The sequence below is a fragment of the Saccoglossus kowalevskii genome, chromosome 21 (genome assembly GCF_978046115.1).
Source record: "Saccoglossus kowalevskii chromosome 21, keSacKowa6.1, whole genome shotgun sequence".
NCBI classification, from domain to species: domain Eukaryota; kingdom Metazoa; phylum Hemichordata; class Enteropneusta; family Harrimaniidae; genus Saccoglossus; species Saccoglossus kowalevskii.
In genome coordinates, this window is record NC_140661.1 from 20,786,722 (window position 1) to 20,804,625 (window position 17,904).

Below are 17,904 nucleotides of genomic sequence, written 5' to 3' on the forward strand. Positions count from 1 at the left end.
ATACTGTACTTGTTTACCATATTAGCTCTATTACGAGTAAGAGAGAAAGCAATGTTGTAAGAATGTAGCATAAACAAGATGTATGTGAGAGTGCCTCTACAAGGTAGTTGTGTGTGGGAAAAGTGAAGGCTATTTTGGTCTACATGCCACCTGCATATATGCACAAATATGGCATTCTAAGTGTGGTAGTAAAATACGAGTTGAAACAAATGAAAACTTCGTGCAAATCAGACCTGGGTATTTGCTTGCATGTGGCTTTTCCGCTCGCACAAACACTTGCATTAATTTACAAAATTATTTTTTATTGTGGAGGAGAACTGCCGTATGGGATCACTTGTTTGCCATAATCTCATAATAGAAGTATAACTGACTGCTCTTTCTTTTACTTGTTGCTTTTCATCAGATGTGATTGTCCAGCTAATTATTACGGAATACATTGCACGGAGAGTCATAATGATTGCACAGGTGCATCAAGCTATGAGCTGTGCGGGCATGGCACTTGTCTGAATCTAGAAAGACCTCCTACCAATCCTGATGATGTAAGTAAACATAATGATTTTTATCATATGCCCTATCTATAATGGTTTATCCCACATGACCTGCTCAGTTGCTCTCATTTGACCTGCATCTCCTTGCTATAATGGTTTCTACCTGCTTTCTGTTAGAAATTAGTTTCTGGTTTCCCCAGGGTATATAATGTCTTTTACCATAAGACCTATACCCCTCAGGTGAAGTAGTTTCTTCCATTTGACTTGCATCCCTTTACTATAATGGTTTCTACCTGCTTTCTGTTAGAAATTAGTTTCTGGTTTCCTCAGGGTATATGTCTTTTACCATAAGACCTATACCCCTCAGGTGAAGTAGTTTCTTCCATTTGACTTGCATCCCTTTGCTATAATGGTTTCTACCTGCTTTCTGTTAGAAATTAGTTTCTGGTTTCCCCAGGGTATATAATGTCTTTTACCATAAGACCTATACCCCTCAGGTGAAGTAGTTTCTTCCATTTGACTTGCATCCCTTTACTATAATGGTTTCTACCTGCTTTCTGTTAGAAATTAGTTTCTGGTTTCCCCAGGGTATATAATGTCTTTTACCATAAGACCTATACCCCTCAGGTGAAGTAGTTTCTTCCATTTGACTTGCATCCCTTTACTATAATGGTTTCTACCTGCTTTCTGTTAGAAATTAGTTTCTGGTTTCCCCAGGGTATATGTCTTTTACCATAAGACCTATACCCCTCAGGTGAAGTAGTTTCTTCCATTTGACTTGCATCCCTTTGCTATAATGGTTTCTACCTGCTTTCTGTTAGAAATTAGTTTCTGGTTTCCCCAGGGTATATAATGTCTTTTACCATAAGACCTATACCCCTCAGGTGAAGTAGTTTCTTCCATTTGACTTGCATCCCTTTACTATAATGGTTTCTACCTGCTTTCTGTTAGAAATTAGTTTCTGGTTTCCCCAGGGTATATAATGTCTTTTACCATAAGACCTATACCCCTCAGGTGAAGTAGTTTCTTCCATTTGACTTGCATCCCTTTACTATAATGGTTTCTACCTGCTTTCTGTTAGAAATTAGTTTCTGGTTTCCCCAGGGTATATGTCTTTTACCATAAGACCTATACCCCTCAGGTGAAGTAGTTTCTTGCATTTGACTTGCATCCCTTTGCTATAATGGTTTCTACCTGCTTTCTGTTAGAAATTAGTTTCTGGTTTCCCCAGGGTATATAATGTCTTTTACCATAAGACCTATACCCCTCAGGTGAAGTAGTTTCTTCCATTTGACTTGCATCCCTTTGCTATAATGGTTTCTTCCTATTCAACTTTACTGTAAACATACCAGTAAGTTTCTTCCTATAATAGCCTTGTCCCCACAATGTATAAGGCTGAGTGGCGTGTCGGGGAGGGGGGGGGGTATCTGATTACAAACTTGTGAGGTCGAGGTGCAATTAATAGACTATTAAAAATCCTGCATACATTTCAGGAAGCAAAAATACCAATTTTACAGCCACATGTCCTGATTAAAAAATTCTCTAAAATTTGAAAAAGAAAAATAAGTAGAAAATTTCTTCAATGATTTCCCCATTCTTAGTTTCAAATGATCAAGCGATAATGTTCTACAATTTCATTTGTCAGTTAGTATGTAGACAATTTTATTTCAATCGTGTATCCAAATGTATTTCATTATTAATAAGTTTTGCTGAATGTTTCTGAAGGAGTCTATTCATTTCAGTTTGGTATAAATAGTCAATCAGACTACAGTATATAGTGTGTTTATTACAGAGTATTGCATACTAACCCCTTTGGTTAATGAAATTTTAATTTCATAAACAAATGGGATAATTGCCAATTATCATATAATACTGGTTAAATAAAATCGAAATAACAGTGGATAGCTCCCGTAGGGGGCGTCCTTCCCCTGTCATCTGATTTGCATACTTCCATTTTTAACCACGAGATTGATTCACGGTTGAAATTTGGGCTTGCCAAAATATCATTGTTTTTGCGGTGGAAATACATTGTTACCACCCATCAACACAGCCACCGAACTATTAGTGTGTCAGGAAGCTCTTGTGGACATCAAGAACTTCGTACTTAGTCACCTTGAGTAAAAAATTGTAGTTTTAGTAACGAAACTCAAAAGCCCGCCTTCAGTTTCAAGATGGCGGAAAATATGGATACCGGAGAGTTGAACACCGTTCATCCCAGCACTTCGGATTCAAACACTTTCGGACGAAAGTGTGAAGAGTGCCATATATCGATGCTCACTTACGATGATCACCGTATTTGCATTCCATGTGGCAGAAAATGTAATGGGCACATCAACTGTGGTGTTTGCCTCGCCTGGCCGATAGAAACTTGGAACTGGGATTCCCGCCTACGCAAGTCAACGGGAAAATCAGGAAAGAAGAAATCCAAAAAAAAAACGTCATTTGGAGGAGTCTTCGGTCTCATCGGTACCTACCAACGCTGAGGACGAACTATTGGCAGACGAACCCAGCCAAAAACGTCCAAAGGAGACTGACAATGAGCAAAGTGTTATAGCTCATTTACAGAACAAGGTGGATCTACTGACCAGAAAAATTAAAGTTTTGGAAAACCCAGTAGACGAAGAGGTACCACCAAAAGCATGGAGTGTCAGCGCTCTCCAGGCGGAAAAGAAAAAATCCTACACAACAGTGGTGCGAGAAAATGTTGAAGACGCACTGGCTGAGGCAGGCGTGATTTTTTCTACTGAAGATGCTACAAGCAACGCGGGGGAGGCCGGCTCGTCGAAAACCACAACAGCGAGTGGTACCGACAAGGAGGACCCCGAATTCAAAATCCGCTCCGATGCTATCACGAAAGGTGCGGTTATGGTCAAGAAAATCTTACCTCTACCGATTCCACCGATGGCGGACGCCCCACGTTTCTCGATCGGTTTGTCTACACTGCCGAAAAAGGACACTTTTACGACTTCAGCAATGCTACCATGGTCTCCCCGACTGACACAGGGCGCTGCTATAACACAACGCGTGATCGGAGGAGGCAAATGGGATCGTGAAGTTACCGAGAAAACCGCTACAGCCACCAAGGACGACTTCTTGGGGACTAACCGGGACGATTGGAGCAGACGCTACCAAAAAGTCATACCGCCCGCTGATGAGTGGAAAACACCGGTCGGTACCGACGCCAGCCTGCACGAACGACCTCTCGGCGTACAACCACCAGAACTGGAGCCATGCGTCCGGGAAATGGTCGCCGAAGGAAGTATAACGAAACATCCACTCGGCAAACCACAAGTTTACATCCCGTATTGCCTGTCCCAGTCAACGCTATGTAGATTGGAAAACAACGTTTGGGACACTTCTCTTGCATTAAGCCATAGAGAATTTTTCACTACTACTACACAAATTCAGTTAGCGAAATTCAAAACAGGCAACATCACCAAGGATGAACTGTTTAGCACATTAGAGCCGCTGTTGGTCGCGACTAACGTCGTCGACGCTGACATAATACAGAGTCACCTCCAGTTACGAGCGACTATTCAACACTCTCGCCGTGCAGCAGTTTGGTCCGCTATGCTAAAGACAGCCGCCAACGCTGAAATCAAGAACGAATTGGCGACGATCGATTTCAGAGGGACCAAATTATTCGACGGAAAACTCAGCGCTGTGAATTCTAAGTTGAATGAGAAAGCAGCGGCAAAAGTTAACCGTGTGATGATCGAAGGCGCCTTTAAAGCCAAGCAAGCCGCTAATAACAAACAGAGCATCGCGACCAAGGCGAAGCCAGTTAACCAAGCTACTACGGGTCAGCCCAAGGGAAACGCAAAGGCAAACCCGAATCAGGCAAAAGGAAAAAGTGAAAACCAGCAACGACAGAATAAACAATTCTCGAAACAGACTGGTAACACTAAAAAGTCTTCCTGACTATACGTCAGCAAATATGGTAATGTATCAAAACAAGGTGCGATTAAACATGTCAAATATTACTCAAGTCTCCGAGTATTTTTGTCAAACAAATCAAACCACAGATCCCCTTACACATATACCACTTGCATTAAACGATTCGGTTCAGTGCCCAGGTCGGCGGGAACCAAGTCGTGCAAAACATCGTGCATTAAGCGATTTTGTTCAGTGCCCAGGATGGCGGGAACTCAATCGTGCACAACAAAAACACGGTCGGCCGCACCTCAGGTCGGTGGGCGATCGTATAAACAAACAACCGGCCGAATGCGTGGACCTAGGGAGAATGACGCATCGACCGGTGAAAAAACAGAAACCCGTAAGGCAGAGTCCCTACTCCCCTCCAGGTTGGAAAAAAAGGGGGGGGGGACGTTAAACGGGGATATAACGCCGCATTCACTCCAGGGGGAAATGGAGAAATCGGCGATGTCAATGTATACCGCCACAAGCGACCGAGGGTTGGCGAGTCCCTCGACGCCGGTGGCACTGCGTCTGCAGAAATGTATTCCCCGGTGGAAAGAAACTATAAACGATCCGTATGTGATATCGATAATAACACACGGGTATCGAATACCGTTGATAAAAGAACCGAAATGCAAAAAAAAGAACATGTATTTCGGGGAAACCGGGCTCTACTCAGTCAACAATACTGAAAGAAAGCGTGGAAATACTACTCGAAAAAAAGGTAATTCAGCGGGTACAAAACCCGAAAAATTCTTTCATCTCGAGGTTATTTCCCGTCAAGAAATCCAACGGTGGGTACAGGCTGGTGCTGGATTTAAAGGAGTTGAACAAATTTGTGAAGAAAGAAACGTTCAAAATGTTAACTCCGGCACTAGTGAGAGCGTCAATTCAAAAAGGGGACTGGATGACGTCCCTCGACTTGACCGACGCTTACCTGCACATACCAATACACACAGAAAGCAGGCGCTTGTTACGATTCGTGGTGAACGGTGTAACGTATCAGTACACCGTCCTACCTTTCGGCCTGACGTCAGCCCCGCTTCTGTTTACAAAAGTTCTACGCACAGTGGTGGCGTTACTGCACAAGAACGCAGCAGACGTCAACCCCTACTTAGACGACTGGCTGATAAAAAGTCAAAATCGGAACCTGATTTGTCAATCAACCGAGCGGACTGTCAGTCTACTGTTAAAGCTAGGTTTTCTGATAAATATGGAAAAATCAGAATTAATACCGACGCAGAAAATAGTCTTTCTGGGCATGGAACTGGATGCGGAGAAAGGCATGATCCGACCAGCCCAGCACAGAATCGACAATGTACAAAAAATGATACAATCATTTCTAAAACAAAAACAAGCCACACTACGCCAGGTAATGCGACTAGTGGGGATGTTAACTTCGATGAGGGGCTTAGTACCGAGAGCGGCGCTACAGTCCAGACCGATCCAACGCCTAGTGTTAGACGCACAGTTAAAAATGCGACTATCAAAGGACGGGATAAAATACGAAAAACCGGTACTGTTCACACCGGCCTTTCTGGAATCACTTCCGTGGTGGGGCAACCTCAAGAACCTCACGGCGGGAATTCCCATGGACAAGGCGAAACCGACAGTAACGTTGGTGACGGACGCATCCATGACGGGCTGGGGAGGGCACTGCATGGACGGGATTGCACACGGTCAGTGGAACGAAAAACAAAGGAAATTTCACATAAACCGACTGGAAATGCTAGCGGAGCAGTTCTCCCTGCAATCCTTCAAAAAAGCGGTAAAAAACCGGGCCGTGTTAATAAGATCCGACAATCAGACTGTAGTAGCTTACCTCAACAAGGAAGGGGGAACGAAATCACAGTCGTTAAACGACCATGCTGTAGCAGTGCTAAAGTGGTGTGCACAAAACAAAGTCGAGCTGATGTGCAAACATATACCGGGAGTCCAAAACGGTGTAGCGGACTCGCTATCCCGGGGGAAACCCTACGACGACACAGAATGGGAGCTGTCACAGACGGCAGTAAACCTAGTGTTCGACATGTTGGGGGAACCCCAGGTAGATCTGTTTGCAACACCGGAAAACAAAAAACGTCCCGTTTTTGTGACGCGTTATCCGGACAAACAGTCACTGACGTGGGACGCACTTCAGATGGAGTGGGGCGGAATGTTCAGTTACGCATTCCCACCATTTCCATTGATCCACCGAACGTTACAAAAACTGGAACAATCGGAGAACTCGCACATGATTCTAGTGGCACCGAACTGGCCGTCTCAGACTTGGTTTCCGTTACTGCTGTCTCTGCTAACGGACCATCCGAGAAGCCTGCCACAAGAAATCACGTTGACACAACCCGGCGGTTATACACCAACCAACCCGGAGCTGTACCAACTTCACGTGTGGAAACTATCCAGCAATTTAGAATTGCGCAAGGGTTTTCAAGCCAAGTGTCGCAAACAACGACGGCCGGGCTTAGGGATTCCTCAAATGGATTGTATCAATACCACTGGGAAAAATTTCGTAATTGGTGTCTTGCAGGGGATATACATCCACTCTATCCCTCTTTGCCCCAAGTAGCGGAGTTTTTTTCTTATTTGATCAACGAAAAAAAGTTGAAACCGGGGACAGTAGAAAACTATAAATCGGCGATCAACTCTGTACTCAAACTAAGCCTAGACAAAAACATTTCGGATGACCCGACAATCTCCGATCTGTTCAAGGGCTTTATTACACAGGCGGGCCCCATTGAGAGGTACAAAGCACCTGCATGGAGCTTGTCAGTAGTCCTTGAAGCGCTACGACAATTCCCATACGAACCGAAGGAATTGGCGTCACTACAGGACTGGACGAAAAAGACTGTTTTTCTACTAGCACTCGCTTCAGGGAGGCGAGTTAGCGAAATACACGCTCTGTCATTTGAAGACAATTTTACGGTGTTTTATCCCGATAAAGCGATTTTAATGACATCAGTAAAATTCAGAGGAAAAAATCAGAAACTGCACGAGACGGCGACTCCGATCGTTATCCCGGCACTGAGCAATATTTCCAATGAAAAACAAGACAGAATTCTTTGTCCGGTACGTGCGCTAGCTTATTATAAGAAACGTACTTCCGGGGTCAGAAGGGGTCAAAGGTCGATGTTCGTTTGTTACCAAAAAGGTAAACAAAGCTCAGCGGCGTCGAAATTCACGTTAGCGAGATGGGTAAAAGAGACAGTTTACCACGCTTATAGTGATAAGTATTTGAGCACAGAGGCAGGCAAAGTCACTGCCAAGATGCATGACTTAAGAGGCATAGGTAATACACTGGCATTTGCTAGCGGAGCTTCTTTAGCCCAGGTGCTAGCAGCCGGGTCCTGGAAAACTAGCAACACTTTTCTCTCTTATTACCTGAAAGACCTAGCGGCCGGGTCACAGGGCCTACACTCGTTAGGCTACCTAGTGACAGGCCAAGTTGTAACGAAACAATAGGGCATGTAACTTTCCGCAACTGCAAGAATTATTCAGTTAGCGGGAGTTATACAGTTGGGGGGATGGAATTTTTTCAATTCCATAATCAGGTGGGGTAGTATTTATCTGCCAAGAGATATTCTCTGGTAATCTGTCCCATTTGTTTATGAAATTAAAATTTCATTAACCAAAGGGGTTAGTATGCAATACTCTGTAATAAACTTTTAAAACTAGCGCCGAAGGCGCATATTAGTTTTTATGTTTATATAAGAGATTGCATACTTACCTTCCCACCCAAAACCACCCCAGATAAATAGCTACGAATCAATATCGTGGTCAAAAAGATCTGGAAGTATGCAAATCAGATGACAGGGGAAGGACGCCCCCTACGGGAGCTATCCACTGTTATTTCGATTTTATTTAACCAGTATTATATGATAATTGGCAATTATCCCATTTGTTTATGAAATTAAAATTTCATTAACCAAAGGTAAGTATGCAATCTCTTATATAAACATAAAAACTAATATGCGCCTTCGGCGCTAGTTTTAAAAAATTTTAACGTGTGATGTGTTGACTCAGGAACACATGTAATATCAAAGAAACCAGAGAGCTTTTCATGTTTGACTTTTTGTTTATTCTGCCATTTTCAATTACTCCAATGGCACTACTTTTTACATATATCATTACACTCAGGTGATCAGGTGACATATAACACCATTACAAAAGTATCTATTCTGACGCATGCAATAAAGTAGTCCCAAAAATATCACATAACAATACAACCCTAATTTGAACTGACTTGTTGAACGAGGAAGGAACAATGCAACTTTAGGTTCCCAGGAAATTCACGCTTCACCAAGTGGTAAAAATGGAATTGTTGATTATACCCAAATGCCCTCTAGTGACTTGTTTGGGAAATGTGGTTAAAGGGCCATATGCCACATGCATCTTAATGCACTATGAATTTTTATTACTAATCTAGAAACAGCTTTATTAGCTCCGCCAGCTACTTAATATATAAGTGATTGTCCGTCGTTCGTGTAAACTTTTTAGCTTCGCTGTCGACTTTGTCAACCGCAAGTCCAATTGCTTTGATATTACATATATAGGTACTACATGTGGACCTCTCTCAGATTTGTTCATTTTGTAATGATATCTTTAATTCTCTAATTTTGGTGAATATTTTTGTCATTTTTGGTAAAAATTGATATTTTCGACTTCTTGTTAAAAACCGCAAGTCCAATTGCTTTGATATTACATATATACATGTAGGTACTACATGTGGACCTCTCTCAGATTTGTTCATTTTGTAATGATATCTTCAATTTTCTAATTTTGGTGAATATTTTTGTAAATTTTGGTAAAAAGTGATATTTTCCACATCTTGTTGAAAATCGAAAGTCTGATTGTTTTGATACTATACATATTGTTCATTTTCTAATGATATCTTCTGTTCTTTAATTGAAATGTGCCTTGCTAACAGCGGAGCTATCTCAGCCGGCTGGCTGCTTGTATGTCACATTTCCATCTTGTATTGCAAGTTAACAATTTTTCAAAATTGTACTAAAGTAATTTGTATACTGATTTTCTTTAGCCCAAGTTCATGTGTTTATGTGATGCTGGTTACACCACTGTACCAAACTCCAACAACCCTGCATGTACCCAAGACATTGACGAATGCAGCGATACTAATATCCATCCTTGTTCACATGACCCCTTGGTGCCGTGCATCAATGTTCCAGGATCATTTTACTGTGGTCAATGTCCTACAGGTAATTTTTTTTGTTTATTCATAAATTTTCATATTTTCTCACAAATTTTGATCAAGACTTGTATGTAATAGAAAATTATCTCCATTTTGTCAAAAAAAAAGAAATTTAACAGATTGTGTATAAATATTGACAAGACGGTAATTATAATATCACAGGGTCATTGCATAAGAATTCTCGCCATTGAAGTTTTATCCGTGATCCAAAACAAATTTAGTAAGAGTTCTTTGTATAAGCCCCCCTTCAGGGCATGTACAGTTAGAATTACAGGGGAGACTGGAGTAATACGGTTCAGGTTAGGTTGTGGTGGGCCTTGAGAAAGTCTTTCTCAAAATTTAATAAGTTTGTGTTGAATTCTGCAGTATCATGTAATAAGTGAAAAAAAAAAAGTCTTGCCCGTATTTCATTGTCAGATGCACATTCTCTTTTATTTTTGGGTGTGTTAAAATTTCACTCTACATGCTATATAGCAGATATAGTCCTAAGTGTATTTGTATTTCAGGTTATAGTGGTAATGGTTTTCAGTGTTCAGATATCAATGAATGCAATACAAACAATGGTGGCTGCTCCACATCGCCGTTGGTTACATGTGTTAATACAATAGGTTCTAGAATCTGTTCTGCATGTCCTGCTGGTGAGTTCATTAGCTTATGAAACACACAAATATCATAGTTTCCGTTCAAGCTGCTGTCTTAGTGCTACTGTAGAATACTTTATTTTAGCTGGATTTAATTTTCGCTGTATAGAGTTTTTTGGTGTTTTGTATGTAAAATTGAATTAAGTTGAATGTAAAATATAGGATAAAAGGTATATTCAATGGATTTTATTTTCACTGAATCATTCCTTCAGCGAAAATAGCGAAAATTAAATCCAAGCGAAAATAAAGTATTCCACAGTACTTATACCAACTAGATGAAAATCTTATCACTCCAAGAGACTTTTTTGATAAAATACTCACAATATAAAAATTGTCATTCACGTTACTAAAGGGAATACGATCTAGCTCTTCAGTTTCACTGTCTTGGTGACACTTTTTTTTTGTCAAGGAGTCGCAGTGACTTTGTCCTTAAAATGAACAATTTAACAGTTTATGGTATTATAATGCATTAAATATTGAGGAGAAAAAGCACTGTCTATATTTGGGCACACTGTATTAATTAATGCCTAATTAAACAAAGCCTGAGACTAAGACTCATAGTTTGACCTCCATGTATGCGTCTGTCCGTTCATCCACGTGTCCATCTGTATCTCGTCATATCTCACACATACTTGGGCCAATCAAGTTGAAACTTTACCCATACATCAGACATGATATTGAATATATGCACATTCATGTTTCATGATCCAATATTGGATGGCCAATTGGCAGCCATTATAACACCAAAAATGCATCAAGATCACACGTATGCAAACTCTCGATGAAAAGCACTTTCCGCCATGATGAATTTGCATGATTTGATCTGCAGCAACGTCCTTTCACCTAACGGGTCAGGTCTGTTATTAACCAATCAGAATGATGTGTTGTACCGACGCAGTTCTTCTGAAATTCCTGAAGACTTTCTTGTAACACAATTTCGGTGAATAAACGACATGTTTTTTTTCAAAAAACTGGTAACTAGTAATTTTTGATAGGTAAACTGAAGTCTGGCATGAAATATTTACTGCATTTTACTTTTATTAACAGGTCATTGTCGAAGCGTAGTTCATGCAGTTACTGTGGCCTCCGCATTCACAACATATTCACGGTGGTCGATATCCACACTGTATCGTAAAAAAACGATTACCAGTATTCGTTAAGCAATGATCAAAAAACAAGTTTTAAATTAGTGTTATTTTAGAGGGGTGGGCAATTTGTCGAATGTGACCCCGATTATATAAAAATTATGCAAAAGTGGGGTGTTGGCACTTAACCTGGCATGGGTGCTAACGTGGCCGAGTAAGGTAAAATCAAGTTCAAAATGATCAATTGGTTGCTCACTATAATTTATTCCGCCACATGCAAGTCCACACTCAATACCTGGATGAATCAAGTTGAAACTTTACATGTACATCACACATATATAATTTGACTAAATATCTGTCTTTTCTAGGTTTAATTCATTATTCTTGTTGTTTTTTAGGTTATGAGGGCGATGGTATAACCTGTACATATGTTGGTATCTGTAATCAAAACAATGGAGGCTGTTCTCTGATGGCAATTTGTGAGAACATTCCAAGTAAGTAAAATATTGAATTTTATTATTCCTCATTGCTGATTTTTTTTTTTTTATTTATTACTATTATTATTTATTTGTTTCACCAGAATGACCATATTTACAGAACTTAAAAAAAAAAAATACAATGGTTATAATTATGGTGTGGACCATGGAAATAGTCCTCATGGACTAGTTCAGTCCATGGCCCAGACTGCCAAGTAGTAATTGACAAAGTACTGGTTAAGATAAGGAAAATTACTATTTACATAATGAAAAGTGATTTATAAGATTGAGATATAAACATGAAAAAAATATTATGTATAATAATAATATAAACGAACTATTGGAACTACGAATTTATATGCAGAAAAAACAAATACCGAGAAGTGGGAAGTAATCAAGGAATTTAACAAAGCAAATAATGTTTCAATTTGTATTTAAATTTGTTTCTGTTGTTGATGTTGCTTGCACTGACTTGTCAGAATCCTGTTGTGCGGAATTCATGAAAACTTGACGTGATAACTCCAAAGCAATTTCCTTCAATTTGACTTCACTCTCACCTGTGCAGTGTAGTTGTGTAGTCTCCATGTATGTAAAATTTGATTTGAGTTTTGTATTTATTCACTATAATGAAGCAAATAATTATTTCTGTGCTAGGTCAATATCAATTTGTGTTGACCTATTGACATAATTATTGAATGAGTTGTAGTAAGTTACTGGGGACAGTAGTTATTGCATTCACCTAGCATCAGGAAGGTTCACGGTTTGACTCCAAGACTAAATTAGGTTACAATCTCCCCTACCTTTCAAACACACAGTATTATGTTTTGGAGGCTAATTTGTATGTGTACTTGCAATTAGCACCAAAAATTAAATGTCCAAAATGTTGCCTGACCCAAATGTTTCCTACAAATTTTGTGTTTTTTCAATTAAAAATGATGATCCTATGACAGAACTATCGTGCAACTTTATTTTACACCAATGCCATAATTGAATATTTTTAATTAATAATTTCAGGTGTAAGTCTGACTTACCGTACATGTACCTGTATGCCAGGGTATACTGGAACTGGAGTTGGTTCTGATGGATGTACGCCGTCTGAGCCTGTGATCTCGTGTCGTGATAATCCATGTGTCAATGGAATTTGTCGGGTAATACCACGAGTTTGTTATTATTTGTCATTAAAATGGCAGGTCAACGTTAAGCACTCTCAATCAATACCTAGTTGTGCAGTGTCACATGATTGAAAATGGCACCACTATAGTTCCTTTAATATAGCAATCACAGGATGGGCTGAAAACTTGTGATAGATATTAACAAGATGGTTGCTGTAAAAAGTGATTTCATTGAAATATAGGTTTTCTCAATGATCAAGTCAGTTTGTATATTTCATTAAGCCAAAACAAAAATCGTGATATTGTAGTTTTATAGGTTTATTGTGCATGTTCGCATGATTGTCATAATTACTTGCTGATATATCTTCGTCTGTGAAGGAATTTTATCTTGTTGTAATAGTTTAGTGAGATTTTACCTACTAATTTACCCTTGGTTGGCATTCTTTGGTAACTACTTTTTTTCTTCTTGAATAGCAACAAGGTACCTCGTACACCTGTACGTGTAACCCCGGATGGTCGGGTGAAAACTGTGATCAGAATGACAATGAGTGCAGTAGCAGTCCATGTCAGAATGGGGGTACTTGTGTTGATGACAGTAATGGATATACTTGTAACTGTGATACTGGTTTTACAGGTGACAACTGTGAGAGTGCTGCTGGTAAGCTTTATTAGTCAGAAGACGGTTCGAAACGCATGGTCTGATTTAAACAAATTGTTTAGTGTAAAAATAACTTGTCTTCTTGTAGTTGAACAATTTTCATCTTGCAAACTTCAATCTTGTTATCAATCTCTGTAAAATATCAACCAGCGTATCATTAACATACATTATTATACAATTTATTAATTATTTATTTAATTTGTAAGATAATCACCAGTGTCATTCATGCATAACAACCATCCTAAATATTTATTTGTTATAATGAGCAAGTTTGAAATAGTCATGCTGTATTTTATTTCTGTAGGATGTGGAGGAGTGTTAACAGGTGAAAGTGGTTCATTTAGATTTCCTACTGATGGTACCAGTACATACCCACATGCATCAAGCTGTGCTTGGAGAATTACAACTACAAGAGGAATGGTAAGGAAGCAATTTGTTTCATAGCATGGGTTACTTTGGCCATTTTCTGTGTAGTGCTTTCTCTCGAAATAGATTTGTCAGCTAATAAAATATGTTTTACCATTTATGTGAATATTCAATTCAATATTTAAGCTGATTTGTCTCTTTGTACAGATTAGTATTTTTATGGATATTGTTAATCAACATGATGTTATTCATGAGAAAATCTTAATCTGTGCAACCATGTTTTAAACTGTCAATCGATTTGAAGTCCTACTTTACATTATGTTTAAGTTATAAATGAAATAATTTTTTTTTAGCTCTGCTGTCGACTTTGTGTAGTAAAGCTTATCATATGAAAACTCTGATTGCTTTGATACTTTGTGTTTATGTACCTTGGGTAGACCTCCCTTAGATTTGTTCATTTCATGATGATATCTTCAATTATCTAATTTTGGTGTATATTTTTGGTAGAAAGTGATATTTTTTACTTCTTGTTGAAAACCGCAAGTTCAATTGCTTTGATAGTATAGTACGGGTACTTCAGATGGACCTTTTTTCAGATTTGTTAATTTTGTGATGGTATATTCAATTCTCTAATTTAGATGAATACTTTTGGTAAGAAGTAATATTTTTTACTTCTTGTTCAAAACCATGAGTCTGATTGCTTTGATACTATACATATACATGTAGGTACTACAGGTGGATCGATCTCAGATTTGTTCATTTTGTGATGATATCTTCAATTCTTGAATTGAAATGTGTATTGATAACAGTGGAGCTATCTCAGCCAAGAGGCTGCTTGTTCACAAACATGGCTACAATTTCAAATAATTTACAAATAATTTTTTGCTGGAGAATCAAGATCAAGTTGCATTCTTCTAAATTTCTGGAGCTCTTTCATCTGGGAGTGTTATGTTGTTTGCTCAGTCTTCTTCTTTGACAGTTGAACCAAAGTCAACTCCTGACAAAATCAATCCTAAATCATTTTAACTTTTTATTTATTTCTCCCAGGTATTGAGTATTACCTTCCCAAGCTTTAATCTAGAATATCACAGTGATTGTAACTTTGATTTCTTGCAAATTCACGACGGTGCTGACTCCTCAGCCTATCTAATTGGTCAATTCTGTGGTGCAGCAGGTAGTGATACTGCCCCCACAGCTTTTATAAGCACGCATAATGTCATCTATCTCTGGTTTAGAAGTGATACGTCTGTTTCATCTGATGGTTTCAGTGTTCAGTGGACAAGCGTAGCTCCAGGTAAGTTGAAGACAAATTTATTTGAAACTTATTGCCACCAAGTATACGAAATACAGGTTATGTTTGTTCTATTAATAGTAACACATGCCAGATGATTCAGTACACAATACATGTAACTTTTGGTTAACATGTACTTACCATGGACCTTACAATGCACTATTAGACTGTTGACAGTCCTCTGGCCTAATGTAATTGTGTATCTTAGACTTGATGGGAAATGCAAAGCATTTTACTCAAGGGACTTAATTCCCGAGAGACTGTTCCAGTCTACAGGTTTCTAGTTGATATGAATAATTCATAAGTTGACGCTGACGTCACGAAATAAATTAACATGCAAATGCAAATTTATTCCAAATGGGCGTACCTCCTGAATGCGTTGTTCTTCAACTTACGAACACAGACACTCCAACCAAAATAACAAAGAAAACTATTATATCGCCGAGAACCAAGGAAATCATATGCATTGTTTGTGGTATTCAAATTGTAAATATAGAAAACCAGAGGAGACTGTTTCGCGGGATCAACAGAACTACTACATCCGAAGAAATCAAATTTATTGTGGCAGAGACAATCGATCCACATCTTGCCAGTTCGTACGCATGCAGAAAATGTGTGCTGAGAGCGTTGATTCTGCATAAAAACATGGAAGGTCCGACTTCATATGTCAATGACTTGCCGCTTCCTGTGGGCATGCTGACAAGCACGTCTCTCCTCTCTGTGTAGTTTGTGATAGTGTCTCACTGGTAATCTTTGCAAGAAATATCATGGTAGTCCAAACATTCCAGCACTTTCATAAACCAGTCAAGATTTGTTTGTGTCATGATATCAGAAGCTGCTGTGGAAAGTGTAGTATAGTCAAAGCAAACTTCGCGTGAGTCGTGGGCAATCCTAGTGGCCAGAAAACCTCAGACCCTTTTCATAATTGGCCATGATAAAATGATAGATGTCTGCACGACTATCATTTGCATATGAAAGTACCCGGATCTGGTAAGAAATCTTACCAGTGAATTTCAGCACCGAACAGTCGGTCGTGTCTAACAGCACTCAATACTTCCTGTACCGGCGTTCGCAATTTATTCACGGCTATTACGTTTATACACTATATTTATTAATAATAACATATTAATTTTAGATATTACAATATTAGAAATGTAACTCTAATTCAATCGCACATAACAATTTGTTATCTCAATGGATCATAGGTCCGCTGAGCATCTGAAGTCTGTCTCTGTCTGTCTGTCTGTCTGTCTGTCTGTCTGTCTGTCTGTCTGTCTGTCTGTCTGTCTGTCTGTCTGTCTGTCTGTCTGTCTGTCTGTCTCGTAGTTATGTAAAGGGAAAGTCATAGTAGTGGCAAAGTGTCTGTCCATCGTCTGCATTGGCGGCATTGTCGTTGTAAACAGTGTTTGGGCGAGTGGTTAGTGTTGTCAATAAGTGCGTGAACAAGCAGGAGAAAAAAGTGATACAAATGAGAACTGCACTTTCTTTTAGTTGTTCCATAAATTACAGTTATAATCTGTGCATGGCAAAATATTTTGAGGTTCTTGATTCAAAAGTAATCTTTATATTTTTCAGAATGTGGTGGTGATATAACAGGTGAGACGTACGGATCTATTAATTCACCCGGATACCCTGGTGTATACCCACATGATATCGACTGTGTTTGGTTGATCACTGTAGATCCAAATTCTGTGATAACCTTTGCGTTTGGAACGCTTAGTTTGGAAACGCATGATACTTGTCAATATGACTTTTTAGAGGTGAGTTGACATCATAGAATGACCTTCTTAAAGGTCACACATCCTGGTACTTTCTTTCCAAATGAGAATTGTATAAATGCAAGCAATTGTCATATATATTCAAAAACAATTTAGTATGGCAAAATTTAAGGTCAATATTGAAAATTATTGCTGTTCTTAAATACCTTAAGAAAGTGCCTTATGTATGACTATTTTGTGGATGTGCATAGTACCACGGGTTGTGCATGAGTTTTCTGAAACCTCTATTTTTTGTGACAAAATTAATGACCTGGCTAATACATGAATTTGCTGTTTTTTTGTTCTTGCATTGCCATCTATCACTATGTTGATTAGTTAGAATCGAATGTCAATGATCTTATTCATAAATTTTGACATGCAATGATGTCCGCCTCCTTTCTATTTTGGTTCCTCCAAACCTTGATATTGAGCATAGTCTTATCTTGTAAAATGATTGTTTTCAGATTCTTGATGGCTTGACTGATGCAAGCACCTCATTAGGCAAATACTGTAGTACAATCATCCCAGCACCTGTCACTACATCAGGACCATATGCATATGTACGTTTTCACACGGATGCAACAAATAATGACCAGGGATTCCATATCACATGGACCTCTGGACAATGTAAGTACAAACATTATTTTGTTTTTTTCAGAGATATAGGCATAGCACTGAGCATGTATTAAGGCTGCAGTGGATTTTCTCTACTAAAAAGGGAAAACCTCACTTCATTTGGGGATTTTTCCTAATTTGTGCATATTAATTATCTTAATTTGCATAATATTTTTATAATATTGTAAAAATGACTATGCTCTCTGAAGGAGCACATTGCATTGAACACAAGTTACTTATGGCTGATTGGTGGCCATATTTTTTTCACTGTATCCGTTTCTCTGATCAAAG

At 39.0% G+C, this 17,904-nt stretch overlaps 1 protein-coding gene across 1 annotated transcript in view; it reads left to right on the forward strand.

Annotated features, from left to right (window-relative positions):
* The window catches only part of LOC100370254 (cubilin-like), a 139,637-nt gene that overhangs the window by 57,152 nt on the left and 64,581 nt on the right, over nucleotides 1–17,904 (forward strand). The window contains exons 7-16 of the mRNA XM_085495161.1: nucleotides 404–539; nucleotides 9,442–9,619; nucleotides 10,119–10,250; nucleotides 11,737–11,832; nucleotides 12,829–12,962; nucleotides 13,401–13,584; nucleotides 13,889–14,004; nucleotides 14,998–15,244; nucleotides 16,817–17,001; nucleotides 17,463–17,625. Of these exons, the coding sequence (XP_085351287.1) occupies nucleotides 404–539; nucleotides 9,442–9,619; nucleotides 10,119–10,250; nucleotides 11,737–11,832; nucleotides 12,829–12,962; nucleotides 13,401–13,584; nucleotides 13,889–14,004; nucleotides 14,998–15,244; nucleotides 16,817–17,001; nucleotides 17,463–17,625 (1,571 nt within the window). The remainder of the gene's footprint in view (nucleotides 1–403; nucleotides 540–9,441; nucleotides 9,620–10,118; nucleotides 10,251–11,736; nucleotides 11,833–12,828; nucleotides 12,963–13,400; nucleotides 13,585–13,888; nucleotides 14,005–14,997; nucleotides 15,245–16,816; nucleotides 17,002–17,462; nucleotides 17,626–17,904) is intronic.